This window comes from Epinephelus fuscoguttatus, linkage group LG1 (genome assembly GCF_011397635.1).
Source record: "Epinephelus fuscoguttatus linkage group LG1, E.fuscoguttatus.final_Chr_v1".
Taxonomy (NCBI): Eukaryota; Metazoa; Chordata; class Actinopteri; order Perciformes; family Serranidae; genus Epinephelus; species Epinephelus fuscoguttatus.
This window is the reverse complement of record NC_064752.1, coordinates 13505312-13528673: the sequence shown is the minus strand read 5'-3', so window position 1 is coordinate 13528673 and position 23362 is coordinate 13505312. Positions and strand designations below refer to the sequence as shown.

The window sequence follows — 23362 nt, the reverse complement described above, 5'->3', positions numbered from 1 at the left end:
AACCTTGTGCGTTAATTGTTGGAGGGAAAAAAACGTCAATTTGCAGTGTTGTACTGAGGTAGTGCGTTATTTTGAAAGAGACTGTATGTAAGCGTTAAATTTCCTGTGAAAACAGAAGTGTACTTTTACAGAAGACAGTGCATGTAACAGGCAGAACTTGACACGGCATCCCAGGATGTCAACAACCAACGCACCCAGGGTACCCTTCACGTCATATGTGGATGTGGAAAGTCCATGACCAAACGTCAATATGTGACGAGGTCGGAATGAGAATGCATTTTGGCAGCGAACATTATGTTTTAGCTCACTTGCTCGGCTGATAGCAAAGTGTCTCAAACGAGCTGAAATAAAAAGCTGTCTGTGTGTAGCCTCATCATAGACCGTGTATAAAGATGGATGACAGCCCCCCCCCCCCCCCCCCCCTTTGGAGCCAGAGTCAGTATCAAGTTTCTTGTCAATACATCCGTCCAACCATGTGAGCTCACCCATTGGCTCACACATTTGTCAATCATGTTGTAAAATCCCTGTTTTATAGCATTAAATATCTAAATAAAACCAAACTTTTCAGAAAAACGAACGCTTGCACAAACAGTAGGGTGATATAAACTACCTTAAATGACAGAAAAAATCTTTGGGAGAGTTTTTAATTTGGCCTATGTCCCTTCCACTAACATGAAGAAGGCAGGCTTTATGACCTGTACTGCAGCCAGCTGCCAGGGTGCGTTCAAGATGCATTGGCTTTCCTTTTGGGGGCTGTCATGTTGTCCATCTTTGTATCCAGTCTGTAAGTCTAACTGTCCAGCTCAGTTTGCTATTTATCTTACAATCTTCTTTTAAAAAATTCTTTTAAACTTAGCTGCTGACTGAGACAAACAGCCGTCCTTCATCTTCCAGCAGTGCGAGCAAGAGGAGGAGGAATGGCTGACACTGACTGATGAAAACTAAACTTCACTCAATATTGTGATGTCAGGAATATTTATATAGTTGTAAACATTACTGTCACTGCTCTAGAAACATTTAGTTCTATTTAAAATACTAGAATCTAATCCTGTTCTGACTTCACTTTTTTAAATCAATATATTTTCTAAAATCAATTATTTAGCAATGAAAAAGGACTGATAAGGAATATTGATAAGAGGAGTAGTATCGATAAAATCTTAATCTGTATTTTCTCATTTTCCTCTTATTTTGCTGTGTTCAGGATGTTTCTGGGCACAGTGCAGAGGTGAGGTCGGAACTTTATAAAAAGGTAGCAACTAGACCACAACATGCATCCAAGAGGAAGCCATGAAAATTGCAGATGCAACACCAAAAAATGCAAATATAGAAAGGATAAAAATGCCAAGCTGGCAAAGCTTGTTTCAGAATGAATCTGAGGACGGCTTTCACTTCTGCTGGCGATACTGTTTACCAACAGTTGTCAACAATTCCTGCATGGAGTATTATTTAAGTTCACGTTGAGGAAGCAAGACAAATAATTTGAATCTGAATCTGCAAAAAGTAAAATCAGTATTTAAAGTGAAATTTTGACTTTTTCGGAAGTGCACTTATTCACTCTCTTTGAGAAACTCAAGCAAGTCCTGTTGCCTACGATATAGCACTTAAGATTGTGATGTATTTGCTAAGCAATCAACATTTTTTTTCCAGTCTTGCAGTTCTGCTGTCCTCACTTTCTCTGCTGTCCTTGAGAAATATATATATTTTTTGTATTTAGCATCTCCACAAGCACTTCAGTGTTCTCTGTTGGCATTGAAGTTTCTCTGCCGTTGGTTTGTGGCTGAAGACTTTCATCTCTTTGATGAAATGTTACAGTAAGCTGCATTAGTCCTCAGCTGCTCCTCGCTGCCTCTTAGAGTGTTTTGAACTTTGTTACCACAGTAACCCTGCACAGACTGTCCATATTGCCGAGAACATAAACAACACCCACATGGGGATGATTCACGAGGGAACTCAAGAAAAGGAGGCAAAGTGCAACCGTAATAACATAGCATTATTTCAGGAGGGAGAAAGCACAGCGTTAATGCAGCCAGATCTAGCCGAACGTGATCTGATTTGAGCGGATACACGGCATTAGCAGATGTCAAGTGTCTCAATCCAGCCCCACACTTGCTGAGTTTGTTCGTCTAACTGTCCACGGTGACGCTTGAGTTTGGCAGTCCATCTGCACGGAGAAAGAGGGATGAGTGTTATTCAGCTTTTGGGGCTCAGAGAGTCCCTGTGTGGGTAAATATTAAAGCTGACAGTTAATAAGCTCGGGGATGATGTAGTAGTAACCTGGCTGCCCTGTGTCTGCACCCACATGTGTCCTGTTTCACTCTCTACTTTCACCAAGTCTTAGAAATACATTTTAACAAAGACATAACTTGATTTTCAAGGACTTTGCTAGCTGATACATGTCTTTAAAATTCAGATATCCAGCAATTAAAAGGCTAATTAGGAGCTTTTCTGATGAAGGATAAAAGTAAAGTTTGAGGTATTAGACCCTTTCCCCATTTTCCATTTACTTAATATTTCTGACTCCAACAAATTCTGAAAACGTGCCCGGGCCCCAAACAGATGGTCGATTGTTCCCATGTGAACAGACTGTAACTTTAACAGACAGATGCTGTAAAGTAATTAGACTGCTATCTGGAGAAGAATCATCTATAAATCCCAGAGTAAATGTTTGTTGAATTACACTGCGTGCACAGTTGGTCAACACTTGAGACGTTTTACAGTCACATCAGCGAACACCCGGTTAACAGGTGTGAAGTGGCTTTTGTTTAAAGTCTGTACTTTATTGTGTTAAATAGGCTGATGGCTGACGGAGGGTACTCAAGTTGTGCTGCTGCAGCGCAGGTGTCACAGTGTTTACTGAGGAGGACGATGGGAGCTGGGTCTATTTTTGCCAGGACTGTCTGTACTGAATGTGTTTGACTGAGCATTTATATTTATCACCAAACTGTATCTGTTGCCATATTACGTTTTAGCAGTAACTAAGTAATATAACACGTTACCATAGGAATTTCAGGTACTATTATTACATTTACAGTGTGATGTGATGTGTTACCACCTGAAATAAACTGTTAATTCTTTTCATTTTTCAATCATTCACACCGATCTGCCAGTGCGCCACCAGAAAAAAAAAACTCCAAAGGCTATTATGTCCTGTCGTGTCATCACAGACTACATTATAGAAGTATGCCAGTGATGGGCACATCTGGGTCATGCTGTACTGTTCATTATCATTTTTAGTGTGTTTCCATTAGTATAACTTTTACGTCCTATGCTGCTTGAAAGCAGCGGGGCCTTCAGGTTGTTTTTCCTTGTCCCATTGATCAGCACATCTGGGTGATGTTAGTATACGTTGGATATTTCCATTCACATCCACTACAACTGCAGAGTAACTCTGGCACATAGTCCAGTTCTTATGCATAACTCACTCTCTGCGATGCTGCTGTAGCTGACCAGCACACCAGGAGCTGGCAGATGGGACCTCCAGCTCTGGTGTTTTAATTTGTGCTCCTCATAGTGACTGACTCACATGCCATTCTGTTTGTTGTGCTAAACTCAACATTTGTTTTTTGTGTTTCATGTCATAGACCCATAAATATTCATTTCTGTCTCCTAATTATCAGAGTCTGATCCTCTGCCTGACCCTCTTTGTGTTCAAGGCTATTTAATTGTTTTATATCATCATGCTAGAGGATTTTAATACAAAGTGGTAACCACTGTATGTGAATGCATGAATGGGTCAGACCTGCAGCACTAATAAACTGGAGCTGCTGTGAAACAACATGACCCTCATCCATTTACAATGCCTGTCCTGTTGAGTGAAAGTAATTCAAAAGTAGTGTAATAAGTAACTTATTACACTACACAGAGAGTAATATTGTAAAGCAAATTATTACTTTCAAAATAAAGGTAACTAGTAATATGTAGTAATTACATTATGAGAGAAACTTGCCCGTCAGTGGTCTTAATAAGAATCGATTTCCATTTTAAAGGGCTGAGCAGAATATATTTTGAAATTCTGCCATCCACAAGTATTTTTTAATAATTTACCATCTGATTGCTGAAAGGAAAACATTTACAGGACTGTATTTATCATGTGTCAAACAAGATATATATATACATATATATATGTATATATATATATATATATATATATATATATGTATGTATATGTATATATATATACAACCTTTAATTGACCAGTTAAAAAACAAAAATACAATCAGTGGTGGAATGTGAATGTTTGTAAGTACTTTTACTCAAGTACTTTACTTAAGTACAATTTTGAGGTAACCTACTTATACTTTACCTTAGTATTTTGATTTTTTTTTTACTACTTTATACTTCTACAGCACTACGTTATTGTACTTTTTACTTCACTACATTCTTTGTTAACAACATTGGTTAATAGTTACTTTGCAGATTCAGATCATAAATACAAAATCTAATCAACAAATAAATTATGATTTGTTATTTATTTAGATTAAGACAAAACTTTGTTGATTCCTTGGTGAAATCCACAAACTACCCAGCACACAGTATACAGTAAAAACAAATAGCCCGACCTTTGCAAGCTGCAAAATTTGAGCGATGTTCACATTAATTCATCAATTATTATAATTTGACTATACAAGAGTCTATATAAAATTCGGAAAATGGGCCATTCTGTGTAATGAGTACTTTTTGTTTTTGTTCTTTGAGTATATTTTGCTAATATTTTTGTACTTTTAAGATTTTGAATGCATGACTTTCACATGTAGCAAAGTATTTCTGTACTGTTGTATTGCTACTTTTAACTGAGTAAAGGATTTGACATGAATAGGTACAATTTCCTAAAGAAATTTCAGTAAGCATTTTGGGAGCAGTCATACTGACAAATTATGCTTTTTGTCTTGAGTCTTTAAAACGTACTTCAACTCCCTCATGGTAATCAGCTCTGGCACTTTTAGGTCTCTCTGTAATCATTCCAGGAAGAAGCAAATCTTAAAGCTTTTTGCCTCGTTCTTTTCTCACCCTGGGCGTCAACATCTGTAGAATATTGTGAGCGTGTAGAGCATATTGATTTAGGTTTTTACACATGTATGTTCACAGATAAGAGGGAACTCGCCTGAGGAAAGATTTATATATAGGAGCCAGCCAGTGTGAGTACGTGGACATACAGTACAAAGATGGTTATAAAGCAACAGCACAAAGAGTACAGTGGTGTACAATATTCCCACAGACAGGGAACATGCAAGCTGTCTGAATTAGAGTTCCTAGCAAAAGGCAATGCAGTGACAACATAGATTCATACTCCAGCAGAGGAAGAAGGTGTCCCCAGTGCTTGGCAACACCAAGTTTTTTTTTAAAGATATTGCTTGGATAAAAAATTAATACTTGGGCACAGTCACTCTGTCCTCCAAGTGCACGAGTGTCCTTTTGCTTTTTGGCAACAAGGAAAATACAGCAATTCAGCAGTGATGATTTGGGTTGCTGACAGTCAGCCATCTGCAGGAGCATAAACCATTTTTGTTTGACTTTGCAGTGCCTCCACTGGTATACAAATACATTATTCAACCCTTGTTGTAGCTGCATTAAATGTGAAATTATAACAACAAGCACACGATGCAGTAGGAGATCATCCTTTGGGGTTACAGCAGCAGCTCATAAAAACAGATCAGGTTAATTTATGGGGGCCTATGCGTCAGGTAATACTGTAGGTTTGTTATATATCTGTCATATACACCGTCATAAATGTCATGCATATCTATAGGTTATACTGTTTTATGTGTATTTATTTAATTTTATAGCTTAATCTTGGGTTGAACACTTGTCTGCCTCTCTGCCTGGACTATATTTATTGCAGGTCAATCTTGGAAGTGATTCTGTAACGGTCCTGATTCTCTAACTGGTCGTTTGAGATGTTTCCGCTGTTGTTAATTTTGTTTATCTGTGCCATCCAGCTGCAGAGGAAGAGACACATAGGCAATGACATCGTAGCCATCGTGTTCCAGGAGGAGAACACGCCCTTTGTACCAGACATGATCCAGTCCAACTTCCTGCATGCGTATGTGGTGGTGCAGGTGGAGAACGCGTGTACAGACAACGTCACCTACAAGGTTGGTCCCACAGTACTGCAAAATATTGTATGAAGGAACTTTGACTGACCTTTAAACCCCATTTCAGATTCACTCATTCATTAGTTTACTCCTCTGTGAGGTTTTAAAAAGTGCCATGTGCATCATAGTCTGTGTGCACCTGCTCTCTCCTCCAGGTGTCTGTGACAGCGCGGGATGATGTACCTTTCTTTGGCCCTGCACTGCCTGACCCTGCAATCTTCAAAAAGGTCAACAGCCTCACAAACTCAATTCCCCTTTACAAGCAGACATCAAAAACCAGAAATCATAATCTGCCTGTCCCTCTCCATGTTTGCCTTCCTCAGGGCCCAGAGTTCCGAGAGTTCCTCTTCACCAAGCTCATCAATGCAGAGTACGCCTGCTACAAGGCTGAGAAGTTTGCCAAGCTTGAGGTGAGAAGAGAAACTGTGCCGGAGGAGTGTGAATGTGTGTGTGCACTTCAGCACACACCTGTGTTTGCATGGGTGTACATCCTGCCTGCTGTGTTCTTGACAGAAAGTGATCTCAAGTGACAACATAGATTGATCGCCATCAAACTCAGAAATCAACCACAATGCAAATGAGCTCTTGTGCTGATGTCTGTCATTCTGATGTGGTGCTGTCATTTCATTTTCATCAGTGTCACTCATACCCCATAAAGGAACAGTGTGTAAGAGTTAGGGGGATTTAGTGGCATCTAGTGGTGAGGATTGCAGATTGCAACCAGGTGAAACCTCTTCCAGTTAGAATTCTTTCAGTGTTCATAGTTCAGGAGGTTTTTACCAGGAGCTGAATTATCTGTAGAGATCTCTGCTTCTCAAACACAAATGGTTCAGGTGATTTCAACCAGTAAAAAACCCTGAAAAAAGGCAGTTTAAAAAAATATAAGTGTTTTTCTGATGCTCTCATTGTGGAGGGGCTGCTAACTATGGTGGCTGATGCAAATATGCAAAGTACTCTTAAATGTGGGCGGGGTTGTTGTCACTCACTACTCTGTCCAGCACTCACTGTATTTCCTCCTTAATCAGTTTTCACCTCGTTTATCGTCCACAGAACGAGTCTGCACGCTGACATTTTCAAAGCAAAATAGAACAGGCTGCAGTGAGAGTCTCTCTCCATGGGATATTTAAAAATACTGGGTTTGTGCATTTAGTCCTTCTCAGGCAAGCTCAGAGGTTTACTGTTGCTGGAGCCCACGGCAACGATGCTCTGCAACGCTTTTTTTTTCCCTTCTCCGAGTGAGGATTAGAATATATACAGTTCACATTTCTGGTCGAAAGCAATACATATTTTCAAATGCTTGAAGACCCACTCATTACTAAAAGTGTATGTCATATAAAAACAAAAGTAATGGTCAAAGTTGTCACAGTGAAATTAAGATGTGCTGATGGATTCACGTCACGTCATTCAGCTCATGTATTGAGTAATATTACAAGTAAACGCTCCACCTTAAAAGTTATTTTTTTCTCCGACTCCAGCTGCTACAAGAGGCAGCAAAACATCCTTTCATTTTATAGTTACAGTTTACTAATAAAACTAGGTGCTAGGTACCCCAACAGAGGGGGGACCAAAGATGGGGACGGTACGGAGCAGTTCCATTGGTACCATCCACAACTTTTCACAGTGGAAGCAGAAAAAAAGCGTACCGAACTGAACTGTACCGTATTGTTCGGTGGAAATGGGGCTTAAGGTAACAACAACACAATGATTATTTTCAGGTGACTATACACTAAAGAAAACATACTGATTATATCCCCCTAAATCCTACACACTGGACCTTTAATTTGAAAATCATGAACCAACTTGGCTTTCAGATTTCACAGTCAGTGTCAGTACCTGTGCAGACTGACTGTGTTGTTGGTGTTGTTGTTAGGAGCGCACACGTTCAGCCCTGCTGGAGACTCTATATGAGGAGCTGCACATCAACAGCCAGTCCATGATGGGTTTGGGTGGTGACGACGATAAGCTGGAGAACGGGGCCGGAGGAGGAGGAGGAGGCTTCTTTGAATCCTTCAAGGTACGGCCCCATCCCTCATTCGACGAGGTGCACTGTTAATCTGCAACTCCACATGCATGAGAGAGAATGGTTATGACTGCAGAAACTTTTAAGGATGCTTTTTTCCCCCTCTCCTGTCTCTTGGCTGGGATTCTGGGTATTCACACATGAGAAAACAAAGCATAGAAAATGTGCAGTATCTCAAAGGACCAGTCCTGTGGCATTTGATTTCCTCACTTGGCTACGACTGCTGAACTCGGTGTGTTTTCACATGATGGTGTGGTTTCGAGGCTGTGCAGCGTCCTGTTGTGTATGAAAGACACTTTCTCTGACTGAGTGCTCCATCAATGACCATTAGGGTGGTGGAGCGTAGCCCGGCCGCTGAGGCTCGGCGGTAGGAGCTGTGATCGTGTGTGCCTGATGAACGATTTAATGACCCTTCATTAGGGAGCTGATGATGCAGCAGCGTTCCCTCGCTGTTTTCCTCCTCTCTCTGTGTCACCAACGAGTTCTCTGCCATCTTTTCTGTGTTTTCATGCAACTTCAGAGAAATAAACCCACATTTCTCTCAGTCTCTGTCTTTAGATCCATTTATTCTCCATACAAGCCTACACTTCCTCTGTATGAATGTTCTCTCGCCCACAAATCCTGTCTCTGTTTTTTTTCTACCTGTCGAGAGTCATCTTGCTGCCTCTCCTTCTCTCCCTCAAACCTCCACAAATTGCATCTGCAAATATTTCCCACTCTTTCTCTGTCTAACCGTGTAGATTTTGCTGTCCTGCTGCCTCCTCTACTTCCTCTTGCTGTCTTTCTCGCTCACACTGTGTCTAAACTTCCCCTCCCATGACACAAACCCAACTATAGATACTTTAGATAAGAGATGCGGATTCATCCTCCTCCGCCACAAAGCCTACACTCTCCTCGACCTTCTGTGAACCTACAATGCTTTCACGCAGCCTCTCCCTCCTGCCTGTTGACCTGCACTGCCCCTAAGTGTTCAAAAATAGTCCTGCATACACACACGTAGACACAAACAATACGAGTTCATGCACACACACATGTCCACATACACTCATTTGTGCCCTCAGAGATTCAACACATTTGTTCCAAAATATTTACACATATTAGCACTTTATAATAGGTTCAGCATGTAGTCACACTGACAACATGACACATTGACCTCAGTTTAAAAATAATGGGCCAATTATATAAAAGTTGACACTGGCTAGAAATGTTGGCATTGTATGAAAAATATTTGGATAGGTAATCTGGTTATGGAACATATTTGTGAATTTATTAGTGATGGGCCTTTTTCACAGCAGACATTTTGACTTTGTCATCATAGAATGAGCCAACACCTTCTCAACCCAGGTCCTCAAGTACCAATGCTTTCTTATGCCCCTCGGCATGTGATACTGACGCCAAAGGCACCCTTCAGCAACCTTCAGTGTCTGCTTCAGAGGTGTGGACATGAGTCAGACAAATTTGATGGCTTGTATTGAAATACTCCATGCTCAGTCATCTTACACTTACTGTGTTTACTTCTAGCAGCGTACACAGGGACAAGGGCTTGCAAATTAGCCGTGGCTAGAAACCTGTATGCATTGTGTCACTTTGTATTTTACATATGAAGCAATGTTTTACCTATTTGTCCTTGTCAAATAAACAAGTAAATAAATAAATACATTTTAGACTAGACTTGGACTTTGACACCAATGACTTGGACCGCAAGCCCCAAGATTAGAAAGTATGGTATTTGAAAAATGTCCCACCAATCAAGTATTTTATTTGCAGTGGCACAGTGGCATTGCTACAGTCAAGAGCCGATTAGATGACCCAACACACATGACACAATTTCTCTGTGTGCCACTAAAGTAGCTTCAGTGGTCTGGCTCACAATGAACATTCACTGTTACATTCATTCACTGCTAACCTGATGTCCAGCTCCTCCTCCTCGTTCTCCATACACCCACCGCATTGAAAGCTTCCTTAGAGGCTGCAACAGGCCACAAACTCAATCGCTTGTAGTTTTACCCTCCAACAATATTTTAATCCACCAGCAAACCGTTCAGCTCCCAGGGCGTCCATTCCTGGCACCAAACTGTCTGAGGTAACTGTGGTGTTCCAAGAGTTAAGACGTTCAACAAAAAACACATGCAGCAACGTACAGTATTACTTTAAAGAAAGATTAGTCTTACAGAGAATGTCTTACATATTTGGGAAGAGAAAGTTATATAAAGGTGAGTTGTTTCAATAAATAATTACTTTAAACTTTAAAAGCACTCATGATATTTGTAAATTTGTTTCATTACTTTGTTGTTAAAATGGCATTACACTTGGTGAAGAGTGCCTGAGGACTTGTTTAATGCAAAGACTTGAGACTTAGGGCCTGTCCCAATACCCACACTCCCCCTAGAAATACCCACTTGCACTTAGTTGTGCACGTTCATGTTTAGGCTAGTGGTGTCCCAAAACAGAATTGAGGTAGTGGAAGTGGTTTCCGACACTTAAAACCCATCCTAGATTCCAAGGGAGTGGAAGATGAAATTTCCCAGAACACCTTGCGAAGTCAGCAACTTCAGCAAGTTTTGGAAAACAATTTGTTACTGTATGATCGGAACGTAGGTTATATATTCATCAGCACCTCGGTTGAGCACAGCGTCAAAATATTTAAACAAATCGACTTACCCGAACAAAATCGATCAGAACTAGAAGACGTCATAGGCGCCTCCTGTTTTCAGCATTTCTTCTCTGTTGATTCATCAGACGGAGAAGAATAAACATAGCAGCTGGAGCCGGCATTTTCATTTCATCGCTGCTACGCGTGACGTAGGCCTGCACGTCGGCAACGCCAGTTTGCATTAAGTGGTGTCCCATTTCTTAGGGAAAGATCTCTACCCTAATATTTCTCACTTCCCTCATAAAGGGTCATCTCGCAAACGAGGGCACTCAATACCAAGTGGAAGATTTAAGGGTTAGAAATGGGACAGGCCCTTATTTGTGACTTGCAAAACAATGACTTGGTCCCACCTCTGCCTAGCCTGGTTCCAGACCATAGACCCCGCCCACTCAACTGAGTAGGCTTGCATCTCTGGTCTGGCTTACTGCAATGAATTTGCGATTTATCTCGTCCAAACGATGGAAGGACCAATGAACGCCGGGGGTGGGGGCGGGTCTAGCGATTAGCCAGTCAGCGCCACGCTGATGTCAAGCTGTCCGCCGGTGGGTAACTGGTGAGGATAGCAACAATGGCGACCGCTGCAGATCCTACAGACCACATTAACGATGCTATCGAGGTATTTCGCCACTACTCGCGTTAATGGAGGACCAAATTAAGGAATCAGCTAAACTGGATTTAACGGCAGCTGGGCGTGCACGACGACGGAGACATTTTAAACGGGCAATGCTCGCTTGTTTTCGGCACCCCCGAGGCATGGATACTACTGACGTCAGATTCTGGGTGAGTCGTTGATCTCTACTGATTGGTTAGGGAAAAATCAAATTCCCTCCCCCTTGAAAATCACCTTCAGTGGAGGCGATGTCAGACTGAAGGTTCTGGGAGCTTCAGTCTGACACTCAGGCTAACCTCTGCCTACATGTGAGGCACAGCTGTAAAATACATAAGTGACGGATGCATGTAAGCTACATGACTTTTGGTTTCACACGGGACACAAGCAGCAGTCTCCTGGGTGAAAGTCTGTGTTTGTTTGACCCATCCACCCCCACCCCCACCCCCTCACCCCACACACACACACACACACACACACACACAGACTCCCTCACTCTTGACACTATGTCAGTTGCTTTGAGTGTCAAATATTGCCATGGATGAGTTTACATTGGAGTTAGTTGAAAGTCTGGTGCATCAACGCCCTCAGCGTCGCTATCACACACCGAGGGGCGTGACAGTGCATCTGTAGTTGACAACCTGGGAATGAGAACAGGCTGGAGAAGCACAAGTGATACTAGTAACACTGGCTCAGATCTATTCAAGTGTCCCCATAAACCATGACACTGTCATGATTTACGGGGACAGTGGACCAGCATGCACAATACCAGGACCCTGATAACTGATGAAGCTAAATGGAAGTCAGCAGTTGTTGATTACTATCTACACCTTTGCATTTTAAAATCTCCTCTGTGAAGACAAAAATTTTGTGAACATTATAAATATGGATAAAACTAGAGCTGCAACAATTATTCGATTAATCGATTGACAGAAAATTAATTGGTAACTTATGGTATAATAATTGTTTTAGTCATTTCTCAAGAAAAAGCCAAACATTTTATGGTTCATGCTTCTTAGATGTGAGAATCTGATGCTTTTCTCTGTCATACATGACAACAAACTGAGTATCTTTGGATCTTTGGACTTTTGGTCAGATGAAACATGACATTTAAAGATGTCACTTTGGGCCTGTTTCTTTATTTTCTGACATTGCATTGACAATCAATTGATTGAGAAATAATGGGCAGATTTACCAATAATGAAAACACCTGCTGGTTGCAGCCCTGGATAAAACACACTCTGTGTTTCTCGTACACACAACCACTAAGTATTTACTAACATGTACATGTTGGTGAACTTTTGAAACTGACTTAATCTGGATTTAGTGTGCATACAGAGTCACACATGTGGTATATAATGCTTTGGATGATCGGTCAGTGTGTTGCGTTTCCACATAATATTCACGTGGATCCACTGACGGTATCTCCTCGTTTCTCTCTGTAGCGGGTCATCCGCAGCAGAAGCCAGTCTATGGACGCCATGGGCCTCAGTAACAAGAAGTCACACACAGTCTCCACTAGTCACAGTGGCAGCTTTACCCACAATCCCGCAGAGAGCCCCAAAACCCCAGGGATTGTAAGTAGCCCATTTCGGTTCACATGATGCCCACCCAACACGTACAATCAGGATACAGTATATTTTCACCATATCTCAGCACGGTGGATAAATACAGACTTGCTCTAACCCCTATTCTTTCTTATAAGCAGCACTTTAGCAAATTGCTCCTCATCAGTATGTTCTCATCGAAGCACTCGCTTTCATTCCTGACATTTTAAATTCACTCTTGCTTTGTACTACAGCGCCTTTCATCGATTGCCTTTTTTCCATTTACGGCTACACAGTGTTTCAGTTAATGACTGTTTTGTTTTTTTTTGTTTGGGGAAATTAACAGCACGATTCATTTTCAGCATTTCATTCATTCTCATCTGTTGAGAGAATCTTCATCACCACGTAGAGCGACAGTTAGAGATCTAGGATGATATCAGAAATAGAGTATCCACTGTGGGATGAATCAGATGATCTCCTTCTCAGATGACTGATAGTTTGTGAGCCCCGGTCTCTATCCTGACCCTTGAAGTGAGCTCAGTGTAACAGCTGTATGACTACCCAGACTCCCTCCCTCCTTACTGCGCTTCTGTCATGACTGTCTACCTCCTGTAAATGTTACAACCTCTCTACGCAGCCTTGTTTATGTGCATGTGTGGCTGCAGCACGGCACAAGCCATGAATGCAAGAAGCACACCGTCCTGTTTCTGTCTCGTTCAAAGATGGGGTTAATTATGTTTCAGCACTTTTGACTTCCATTGTGGTTTGGGATTTGGTTGCTGACGGTACTTTGCATTGGGACAAAATTAACCCCATTTCTGAAAGGACTAAGTTTTTCTAAAAGCAACCCCTGTGGGTTTTGTCAGCCCTCTTTTGCCCTTTCTCTCCTTCTGAATGCATCACTAAACAAACCTGTAACCCTCAGGGCAGAATGTGCCGACAAGCCTGCTACCTCGGTGGCACTCCATCTCCCGCTGTGCCCTCCTGTGTTGGACCCCGGCCTGCTTTTGCTCTAAAAAGCTTCTCACTATTTCCTCAATATCATGTCTTCTCTATTAACTCACGCTGCGAGCTTATTTTTCAAGCTTTTTTGCACCTTGCTGTTAAAATTCTTTGTGCTATGCGCATGAGATCTTATGATGTGTTCTTTTCTTTTCCTTCTCCCCCCTACTTTTTTCAATCTGTCATCTCCTCTTCTCTCTGTGCTTCCTTTGCCCTGTCTTGCGTGGCTCAGTCATTGCTTGTTCCAGGGAAAAGTCCCAGTAAATATGGACGCCGAGGCAGTGCCATAGGGATAGGAACAATAGAAGAGGTTCATGTATATTTCTCCCTTCTTGTTTACTATTTTTGTCTCTGGTCTTTACTTTGATTTTACTTGTATTATGTCTCATGATGTCAGTGTGTAGTTTGTAGTTTACAGCTTAGAATGTGTCTGTTTTAGTTCCCATGGCTGTTAGAGGTTTTAGTTATGATACGTTATCATGACATTTCTGTAGTTATGGTTTTAATTATAATTTCATTGATTTAAACAGTAACTTAAAGGGATAGTTCAGATTTTTTGAAGTAGGGTTGTATGCGGCACTTATTCAAAGACAGTGTATTACATACAGTAGATGTCAGTCAGGAGGCCCCCAGTGTGGAGAAACAGGCAAAAGTCTGACATGGAAACTGAGTGATCTACTGCTGTGGAGGGGTCTGCCACAAAAACCTAAATAAGTGCACCTAAAATAGTCAATATCAGTTTAAATGTATGCTGTATTGAGAGTATTCCTTTACCTAAGGGGTGTCCAAACTTTTTTGAATGGGGCAAGATTATATCATATGAAAATACCTCCAGGCTAGCTGCCTCTCACATCAAATTGGTTATTAAAAAAATAACAAAAATCACAAACTAACGAGACCAACGCAACTGCTTCATCTTTCAGTTGACAAGTATTCAACATTCCACCGCTCTTGAAAGCAGCAGCTCTATGACAGTCCTGCCAGTGTGAGGTGAACAGAAAAATGCAAAGTCATCTTGCTTGCTTAACCAATACTGTATGGTGGGCCACATATAGTATATTTTGAAAGCCAAGCTGAGGGCGGTTTAAAGTTGGTCCACAGGCCATGACTGGCCCCCGGGTCTGACTTTGGACATGCCTGCTTTACCTTAATGTCAGACGGTGATTTCCAACAGGAAAATATTATATCGCTCTCTTCAAAGCCAGACTCTATTGATAAAAACAGTGATTTAACTTTGCTGAACGCAGGAGGTGCTCGTCTACTGCTGCTTTGATCAGTTAGTTTGTTTTTGTTACTGTGTAATTTTGCGTTTAGTTCGGATTCACCAAAGTCCCACAATAATGAAAAACTAACTGAACGATAGAGGCAGAGGTAGACCAGCAGCTCCTGTGTTCAGCCAGCTAAAATTAATGTTTGACGAGAGCGTAGATGGGGACCTGAAGTTGTTAACGGCCCCAACGGCCATCAAAATGAGGAAGGGTAAGGTGGTGAAAATACTCTTAATACAGTGTACACAAGTGATATAGATCTTTTTTTAGGTAGCTAAAATACAACTTGTTGCTGCCCTCCTCCAAAGCAGCACATTGCTTAGCTTCAGTGTTTATACTCCAGCCTGCTTCTCCAAACTGCAGGTCAGCCGGCTGACATCTACTGTATGTAATACCCTGACTATGGATTAATAGCCCATACAACCCCACCTCAAAAAATCCAAACTATCCCTTTAACCCTCTCTCCTTCATGCATTACAGTATAGCGAAAAAGGGAATGATCCATCATGGACTGAGGGATGTTATAGCTCATTTATCTCATAAATCTCGCCTGCTATGTAACTAGTTTTTTCGGTAGATGATTCCATTTCACATTAACGCGTTGTCTCGATTCATTCCATTGCAGCAGATCTCAGGGCTTCATGCATGAATTCCTTCACTTCATTTCACTTTTAAATAAACACTGCAAGAGAAAAGTAAGAAATTCAGAAAGGAGAATTGTAAACAGACTCCCACTCATGTTCTTATACACAGTCACTCATTGATGAATCATACTGCATCTCAAATTAGAAGTGTGTATCAGACATCTTGAAATCTGAACAAGTAAACTCCGCAGTCTGACCTGATTACTTAAAATAAAAATCAAATAAAAAACCAAACATGATGCTTCTCAGGACTTTTTTCCTTCAGAGTTAAGAGTCAAAATAATAATGACTATTAATCAGTTCCTGCCAGAAACCCAGAGTATCATGGATTTGTGAAACATATTCCCAAATGTGTCAGTACAGGATTATCAAGCCATCAGTTCATGATTTATTTTGCAACATTTCTACATGTGAACAGCTTTCACTTCAGTAACCTACTGTCATGTACTATATATAATTAACGCTGTGGTTGTGAAATGGTTACACTATCCCCACCGTGTGTGTCTGACTTTCCTCTCCCTGCCCGCCGTCAGTCATTGATCATTCCTGGGAAAAGCCCGACCAGGAAAAAGTCGGGGCCCTTCAGCTCCCGCCGCAGCAGCGCCATTGGCATCGAGAACATCCAGGAGGTCCAAGAGAGGAGGTGAGAGGACAGAGCAGAGCTGATCAGCAGGGAGTGGGAAGTGAAGAGAGAAGAGTGTTACAACAGATGGAAGCAAGGACATTAGAATGAGGAAATCAGTCATTAGAAGACACACTGGTTAAGATACGAGCTCTTGTTGGAAGGCAGTTTTGCTCGAGAGGAGGAATATTAATGCCTTGCTTAATTTGTTGTGCTCTATGTGCACAGGAGCGTAGTTTGAGTAGGTGGGGATGCCCACGTGCACAGTTTCTGCAGATCTAAGACTTGCGTGGAAATAATACAGCAGGATAAACAATATTGTTCATATAAGCAATACACCTGCAACAAGCTCAGCTGCTGAGTCAAAGAGCAAAATGAAAAAATCAAACCTACAGGCTCATGAAACGAAATAGCAGGTGCGCTTTGAGACGCCCACACAATCTGTGTGGATAAAACCTGCCATCCCTCAGTTGTTGTTAGGGGTGTGGAATACCATAAAATGCGGTTTTGATAGATACCAAGTAAAACAGGGCCAGAGTTGCAGATACTGATACCAATATTTTTTCATTATTAAAAGTAGCATATGCACTTTCATGCAGGCTTAAGTAGTGTGTCATGATTTATGAAGTGGTCAGTCTTCTAATGTAACCGCAAAGACGGCCGATTACAGTTTGAACATGTACAGTAACATTAACTGAAGATCTGATTCGACTAAAAAATTAATTTCACTGCAACATAAGTGGATATTCGCTGCCCGAGCCTCTGACAAGACTCCACCAGTGAACTCTGTCTCTGTGTCAGAGGACTGGGTGCTGACACGTTTCCCTCCTCCCTTCTTTTCAGATGCAGCTCCAAGTATCCATGCTGTGCTATCCATATTTTGGTATTATTAATATGAGGCCCTTCATTTCATGTAATATTTGTGATGCAGCACTCAATCAGTGTGTCACTTCAATAATGACAAAATGCTGACAATAGCTAAACAGCAGTTTGTGGTTCATGGCTGTTAAAGGGCCCCTCCTTCAGATCTACAGCACATGTTCAGATTATAGCCTATGAATATGTTAGAATATTCATCATAAGTTAAATGTCTAACCATATGAAATAAGCTTTTTTAATGTAACTATCTCCATCCTTGTCCTAAAGCCGAGAGGTGTCACCCAGCACCCAGAGGACACTGGAGGGTGGCCACTTTTCGCAGGAGAACAAATCGGACAACTCCTCCAGTCACAGCTCTCCGGAATTCCCTGCTACTAAGAACAGGTGACTATTATTTAGATTCATGATATAATACAATAATTTCTATGCTATATTTGCACACATTGAAAATTTATTTGTGGTGATTGATCCTTTGAGTGAGTGGATAGTGTTGGACCCAGCAAAAGACCAAAAGAATGAGATCGCAAATACAAGCGGCCGAAATGGGTTTCCTCTGAGGGGTGTCTGGGCTCAGCCTTAGAGACAGGGTGAGGAGTTCAGACATCCGGAGGGAGCTTGGAGTAGAGTTGCTGCTCCTTTGCGTCAAAAGGGGTCAGTTGAGGTGGTTCGAGCATCTGATCAAGATGCCTCCTGGGCACTTCCTGTTAGAGGTGTTTTGGGCACGTCCCACTGGTAGGAGGCCCTGGGGCAGACCCAGAAGACGCTGGAGGGATTACATATCTCATTTTGCCTGGGAACACCTTGGGGTCCCCCAGGAGGAGCTGGAAAGCGTTACTGGGGAGAGGGACGTCTGGAATACTTTGCTCAGTCTACTGCCCCGCGTGACCCAGCTTCGGATAAGCTGTTGACAATGGATGGATGGGTATTAGTATGCCACACCACAGGGGTGCAGGTGTCACGCTAGCAATGTGTCACGTCACCCAATCGGGTAATAAATAGACTCAGCTGTGTACGCTTATGTGTTTGGACTGCAGGAGGTGTAATGATTTCATTGTAAAATGCTATAATACTCTAAACGAAAGAGTAAGATTCTGAATATTGCACAAGAACTAAAACCACTACGGAAACTACTGTCTGCAATCTAAAACCACAGCAAGACGGAAGAAGCAAGCAAATGAGTAACTAAAGGTATCTGTGTAAAGAACACATTGTATCTGCAGTCAGCACCATCTGTATTGAGCCCATTAGTCACAGCTGATAAAGAGTAGATTTGTAAGAATTGGAACAGCAGCACTGCACGGACGATAACCCTCATAGTCTCGTAAGCCTCTCTTGTTGTTCTCAGGAAACAAGACACCAAATTCATCTAATCTGACAGTGTCCACACTCTCCTCTCACTCTGCAGGAGGCACCTGCATGCCAGAATTATACAGTTGTCTGGTTTAGATGAGACAGGAAGCAGATAAAATTACATACATGCACAGATTAAAGCTAATATGAGACAGGATACCTTCTGAAATTGTTTATGGTATTGGCATGAGCTTGAAAAGTATTCAACTGGGTCTTAAAGTCTGCACTTGGAGTTATTTGTTCAATGTGGGTATGTTGAAAAATATTGTGACATCCTTTAAGTTTTGGTAAGTATCACCAAACCCTAGAGCTAATTTAAAGATCTGCATGAGCTTAAAAGATTACCCGGCACATCTACGCGAACCCACTGCTGCCACTTTGCTTGGAAGTGCCACATTCAAAATCAGAGAAAACATAAATTCAGTGTGTTGAAGCACAGGAGCACAGGTGTTTGTGCGGTCAGAGTGACCCAGGTGTGTAGTTTGGCGATGTGTTGCAGGGCGCCGTCCATCCCCGAGGCTCAGGACCTTTCCCGCTCCTCCTCCAACGCCAGCAGCTTTGCCAGCGTAGTGGAGGAGCACGAGGCAGAGGAGGAGTACGAAACCGGACTGGTGGGTGGAGACGGGCAGAGATATAACACATAATGAAAGTGCATACATGCATGCTGCTTCCCCAAATTCATAACAGCAGGCGGCTCCTCACAGCTGATGACATATTTAATATTTGCCTCACTTTAACTGTGAGGGGAAAGCAATTTGCTTGTCCTTTAAAACATTTGAAAGAAGGTTTGATGGATTTCCCTCCATCCCAGTAATGACACATGTCAAAATGCATTGCATAGTAATACATATTAATGCTTTCTTCTTCCACTCGAACCATTTTGCATTTAAAAAAGAGAAATGCAAATGCAGTCACGGAGCAGAGCTAAGGTTATGATTATGGTGTCTGCTTGTCCTTTTGATACAATGTCAGTAATAACAAAAAGGGAAATATTTCTAACTTCCTTTATCCCTTCCGCAGGAAAGTGTGTCTTGTGTTACACCACTCAAAGGAGAATCATTTGTGTACAGCTCTGCGGCGGAGGACAGTGCATGCAGTGCCAACCAGGGAAGTTTTCCAGGTGAGTTTCGGAGAGAGGGGTTCATATTACTCGGTCAGCGATAGCCTGGAGGTGTGAGAAACACGCAAGTTACCAAAGGTCGACTGTTTCACATATCCAACAAGGGAAAACCTAGATGGGGCAGATGCAAGAATAACACTCCCTGCTTCCTGAGCAATTAATATCAGAGCACCCTTGAGTGATGAACTTGCACCTCAGCTGCACCAGAGGATCTCGCTGCCAACAAACTGCTAACTTAGCCAACTTTTCTGAAATGAAGTTTACTATGCCTGAAGAGTGCAGCATTACAATCTTATCTGTGATTCCCACTCTACTTCTGTTATGCTCTAAATTCTGTTTTTTTTCCTAACACTGATGATTCACTCTGAACCATTAATCTTATGCATGCTGGGATATCCTTTTTAGGCCAGAACAGCTGGCAGCATTATGTGCTTGAGTTTATTAACCATGACAACCACGCATCTGTCGCCTCCCTCCCAGCAGCTTCTCATCTTCAGCAGCAGGCGGACGGAGTGAAGACATCAGAGCCAAAAGGGACAGACAGCCGGCCCAAGACAGAGCGCCCCTCGCAGGAGCACAAGTTCTCATCGGTGAGACAAACTGCTTGTCATCAGTCATTAGGCGACACTCAGATGGTTCTCCTCCATGTTTTACAAAGTCACTGGGGAAGGATGTTCCCTCTGGTTAATTGTTTAGGTCATTTATTGAGTAGGAAGACTAAATATTCACCACCTCCAGCTCACATGTGAACGTTTGCTTTGGCTTTTGTAGATGTCCCCTTGAGTTCTGGGAACTTTTGATGGGTCCTTTGTTTTTTCTGTTTCCTGACATTTTGTAGACGAAACAGTACGCCCACAACACGACAGGCTACAGCCATGCTAGTGGCTCTGCAAGGCTGTTGACAGGCACAGGCGTGCTCTGAGCCGAATGCTAACATCCTCAAAATGACAGTGCTCACGTGCTGATGTTTAGCATGTATAATATTTACCATGATCACCATCGTACTTTAGTGGGTTATCATGCTGATATTTGGTAATTAGCACTAAACACAAAGTACAGCTGAGGCTGATGGAATGTCATTTGTTTTGCTCGAATTTGGCCATACATCAGTAAATTGGACGAATTGAGATTTTTACCTGATGATGTTGGTAGATGAAAAGTTAAGGCAAGGGGCGCTGGTGGCTTAGTGGTAGAGCAGGCGCCCCATGTACAAGGCTGTTGCCGCAGCGGCCCGGGGTTGACTCTAGCCTGTGGCCCTTTGCTGCATGTCACTCCCCCTCTCTCTCCCCCCTTCACGCTTGTCTGTCCTATACATTAAAGGCTAAAAAGCCCCAAAAAATATCTTAAAAAAAAAAAAAAGAAAGTCATGGCAAGTTATTACAATCTATCCTGAGGGGACACAAATGTCTGTAAAATATTCCCTGGCAATCCATTCAATCGTTGGGATATTTCAGTCTGCACTAAATTGATGGACTGACGGAGAGACTGACATTACCATTCATAAAGCTACACCACTAGTGTGTCTAAAAACAGAATAGACTGATCAATAACAAAAACTAGTCCATACCCACTGAGTGCACAGTTGCCCACGTATAGTTTCACATGGTGTGTGTTTGGGATACAGGTCATAGGAAATTGCAGATTAAATAGTCAACTGAAGCCATTAAGAAGAGCAATGTATTCAGACAGAGTTTTTGAAAAATGTGGGACAGACAGAATGACTGACTGACAGAATGACACATTGACAGTTTCCGTGATTATGTACAGCATACCATACCATGACTTAGTCATACCAACAATTAGAAAAAAACCCAAACATTGGGCCAAAGGGGGAGCCACAGCGATCGGTCGCATTTTAGTCATTTTAAGCATTTTTCTGTGTTATAGCGCCACCCAGTTGCCAATTAGTTTAGTAAAAATCGATATGGCGGTTAGGCCTAGATAAGAAATTAGCTCTCTAGCGCCCCCATTTTGTTTGATGGGGTCAATAATGGAGGGGTCCCCTCAGATTATGTGTGGTCATATGCCTACAAAGTTGCGTGGTGATGGGTGAAACCCTTGAGATGTTATACACCTTTATGTGATGAGCCACGCCCTCCGCAATATTCATTGCCTTATAGAAGCTCAGTTTTAGTAAGTTTTCCAACTTTTGCCAAGAGGGAACTTCAGATATTGGTCTCTAGATTATGTTCACTGAGTTTCATGCAGATCGGTCAAACTTCCTAGGAAGAGATCGATTTTAAGTGTTTTTCAAAAAATTCAAAAGGGCGGAAAATCTATATAACCGGAAGGTATGGGTTCTTGAGGCAGATTTGTTCCTCATGAGGAGAGGCAGAGTTCGCATCCTCCCATGAACCTCTACCACTGTGCCAAATTTCTCATGGACTGACCACACCCACAGACAGAGTTTTCGTCATTATATAGTAAGATATAGTAAGATGGCACCCCTTAGGAACATTATCACTCTAATAAATGGGCATCGGCAGTGGTTATCAGCCTCATGGATATGGGTGAGAAGGTGCCTGCTATACTTACTTCACTTTTGTTAGGTTTAGTGCCAAAACAATGTGGTTGGGTTTTGATAAAAGATTATGGTTTGGGTTAAAGAAGCTGTGTTGACATTCAGAGCATCAATACAGCAGCAAACAATTGTTTGCTTTGCAAATGTATAATGGAGTAATGGCATCCCGAATAGAGGATGAAGTTACGCTGCCTCTGTGTGTGTTGAAATTCGAACTTCTCCTTTTTGTGGTGTTGTGGTAGCCGGTCTAGCCATGCGTGCATGCTAGTGTATGTGAGTTGTTGTGTGTATATCCCACTAGCCAGCTTACTGCCACTGCACTGCACTGAGCTCATAAGGCAGTTACTAATAATACCATCGTCCTGACCCCCATGGCGGAACAGCGTTGTGTCCGAGTAGTGCCCAACCTCTTTATTTTTAAGAGAAAGAATTTTTTTTTAAAACTTACATTGGAACTTACCAAACAATTATTTGGGGGAACCCCTACAGTAACTCTCCCCCCACTGAAGACCCAGGGCTTATACAATGTGATATAAACAACTCTCTCTACATCTCTTCCCTTCTACCCCTCTCTTCCTCACCTAACCTTCTCTTTCGTCATTAACTCTTAAAATCCTTACATTTGAAAAATGCATTCACTAACATTAGCTAGCTAACTACAACTACAGCGAGATTGTTGCTGGAAGTTGCCTTTTGTTCTGGGTTTTGCTTCATCATCAATGCATCATGGTCAAAGTTAAAAGAGAGGTGGTGTTTTGCTTTTCTTCCAGGCAGCTGTCAACTTGGCATCTGCAGTGGTAGAGCTCTTGATCATTAGTTGCGGCACTACTTTGGTGTTTTGTGTTGTTGCCGGTCTCCTGTTATTGTATTTGTCGATATTAACTGTGCCATCTTCTCTCCATCTCTGTACACAGAACTGTTAGCCACGCTCCTGCTCACTACATCGATGCCCATCTTCAGGTCAGACATTATATTGACATAACCTTGGGGCTACTTAATGACTGTGTGACTACAAAGATTTTTTTCTCGTACTTCTT

The 23362-nt window shown here is 42.0% G+C and overlaps 1 protein-coding gene across 8 annotated transcripts in view; it reads left to right on the top strand.

Moving 5' to 3' along the window:
• rap1gapb (RAP1 GTPase activating protein b) overlaps window positions 1-23362 on the top strand; it is a 196806-nt gene that overhangs the window by 171907 nt on the left and 1537 nt on the right. For 4 of the 8 annotated variants that reach the window (XM_049570218.1, XM_049565740.1, XM_049569501.1 and 1 more), the window contains 11 exons: window positions 5937-6092; window positions 6248-6319; window positions 6416-6502; window positions 7963-8106; window positions 12818-12949; window positions 16367-16476; window positions 17602-17718; window positions 19166-19295; window positions 19705-19804; window positions 20285-20394; window positions 23240-23285. In XM_049570218.1, the coding sequence (XP_049426175.1) occupies window positions 5937-6092; window positions 6248-6319; window positions 6416-6502; window positions 7963-8106; window positions 12818-12949; window positions 16367-16476; window positions 17602-17718; window positions 19166-19295; window positions 19705-19804; window positions 20285-20394; window positions 23240-23248 (1167 nt within the window). In that variant the 3' untranslated portion in view covers window positions 23249-23285. Of the gene's footprint in view, window positions 1-5936; window positions 6093-6247; window positions 6320-6415; window positions 6503-7962; window positions 8107-12817; window positions 12950-14153; window positions 14232-16366; window positions 16477-17601; window positions 17719-19165; window positions 19296-19704; window positions 19805-20284; window positions 20395-23239; window positions 23286-23362 lie in introns of all 8 variants that reach the window. The other 4 variants (XM_049570871.1, XM_049566392.1, XM_049567916.1 and 1 more) reach the window with 4 other exon arrangements.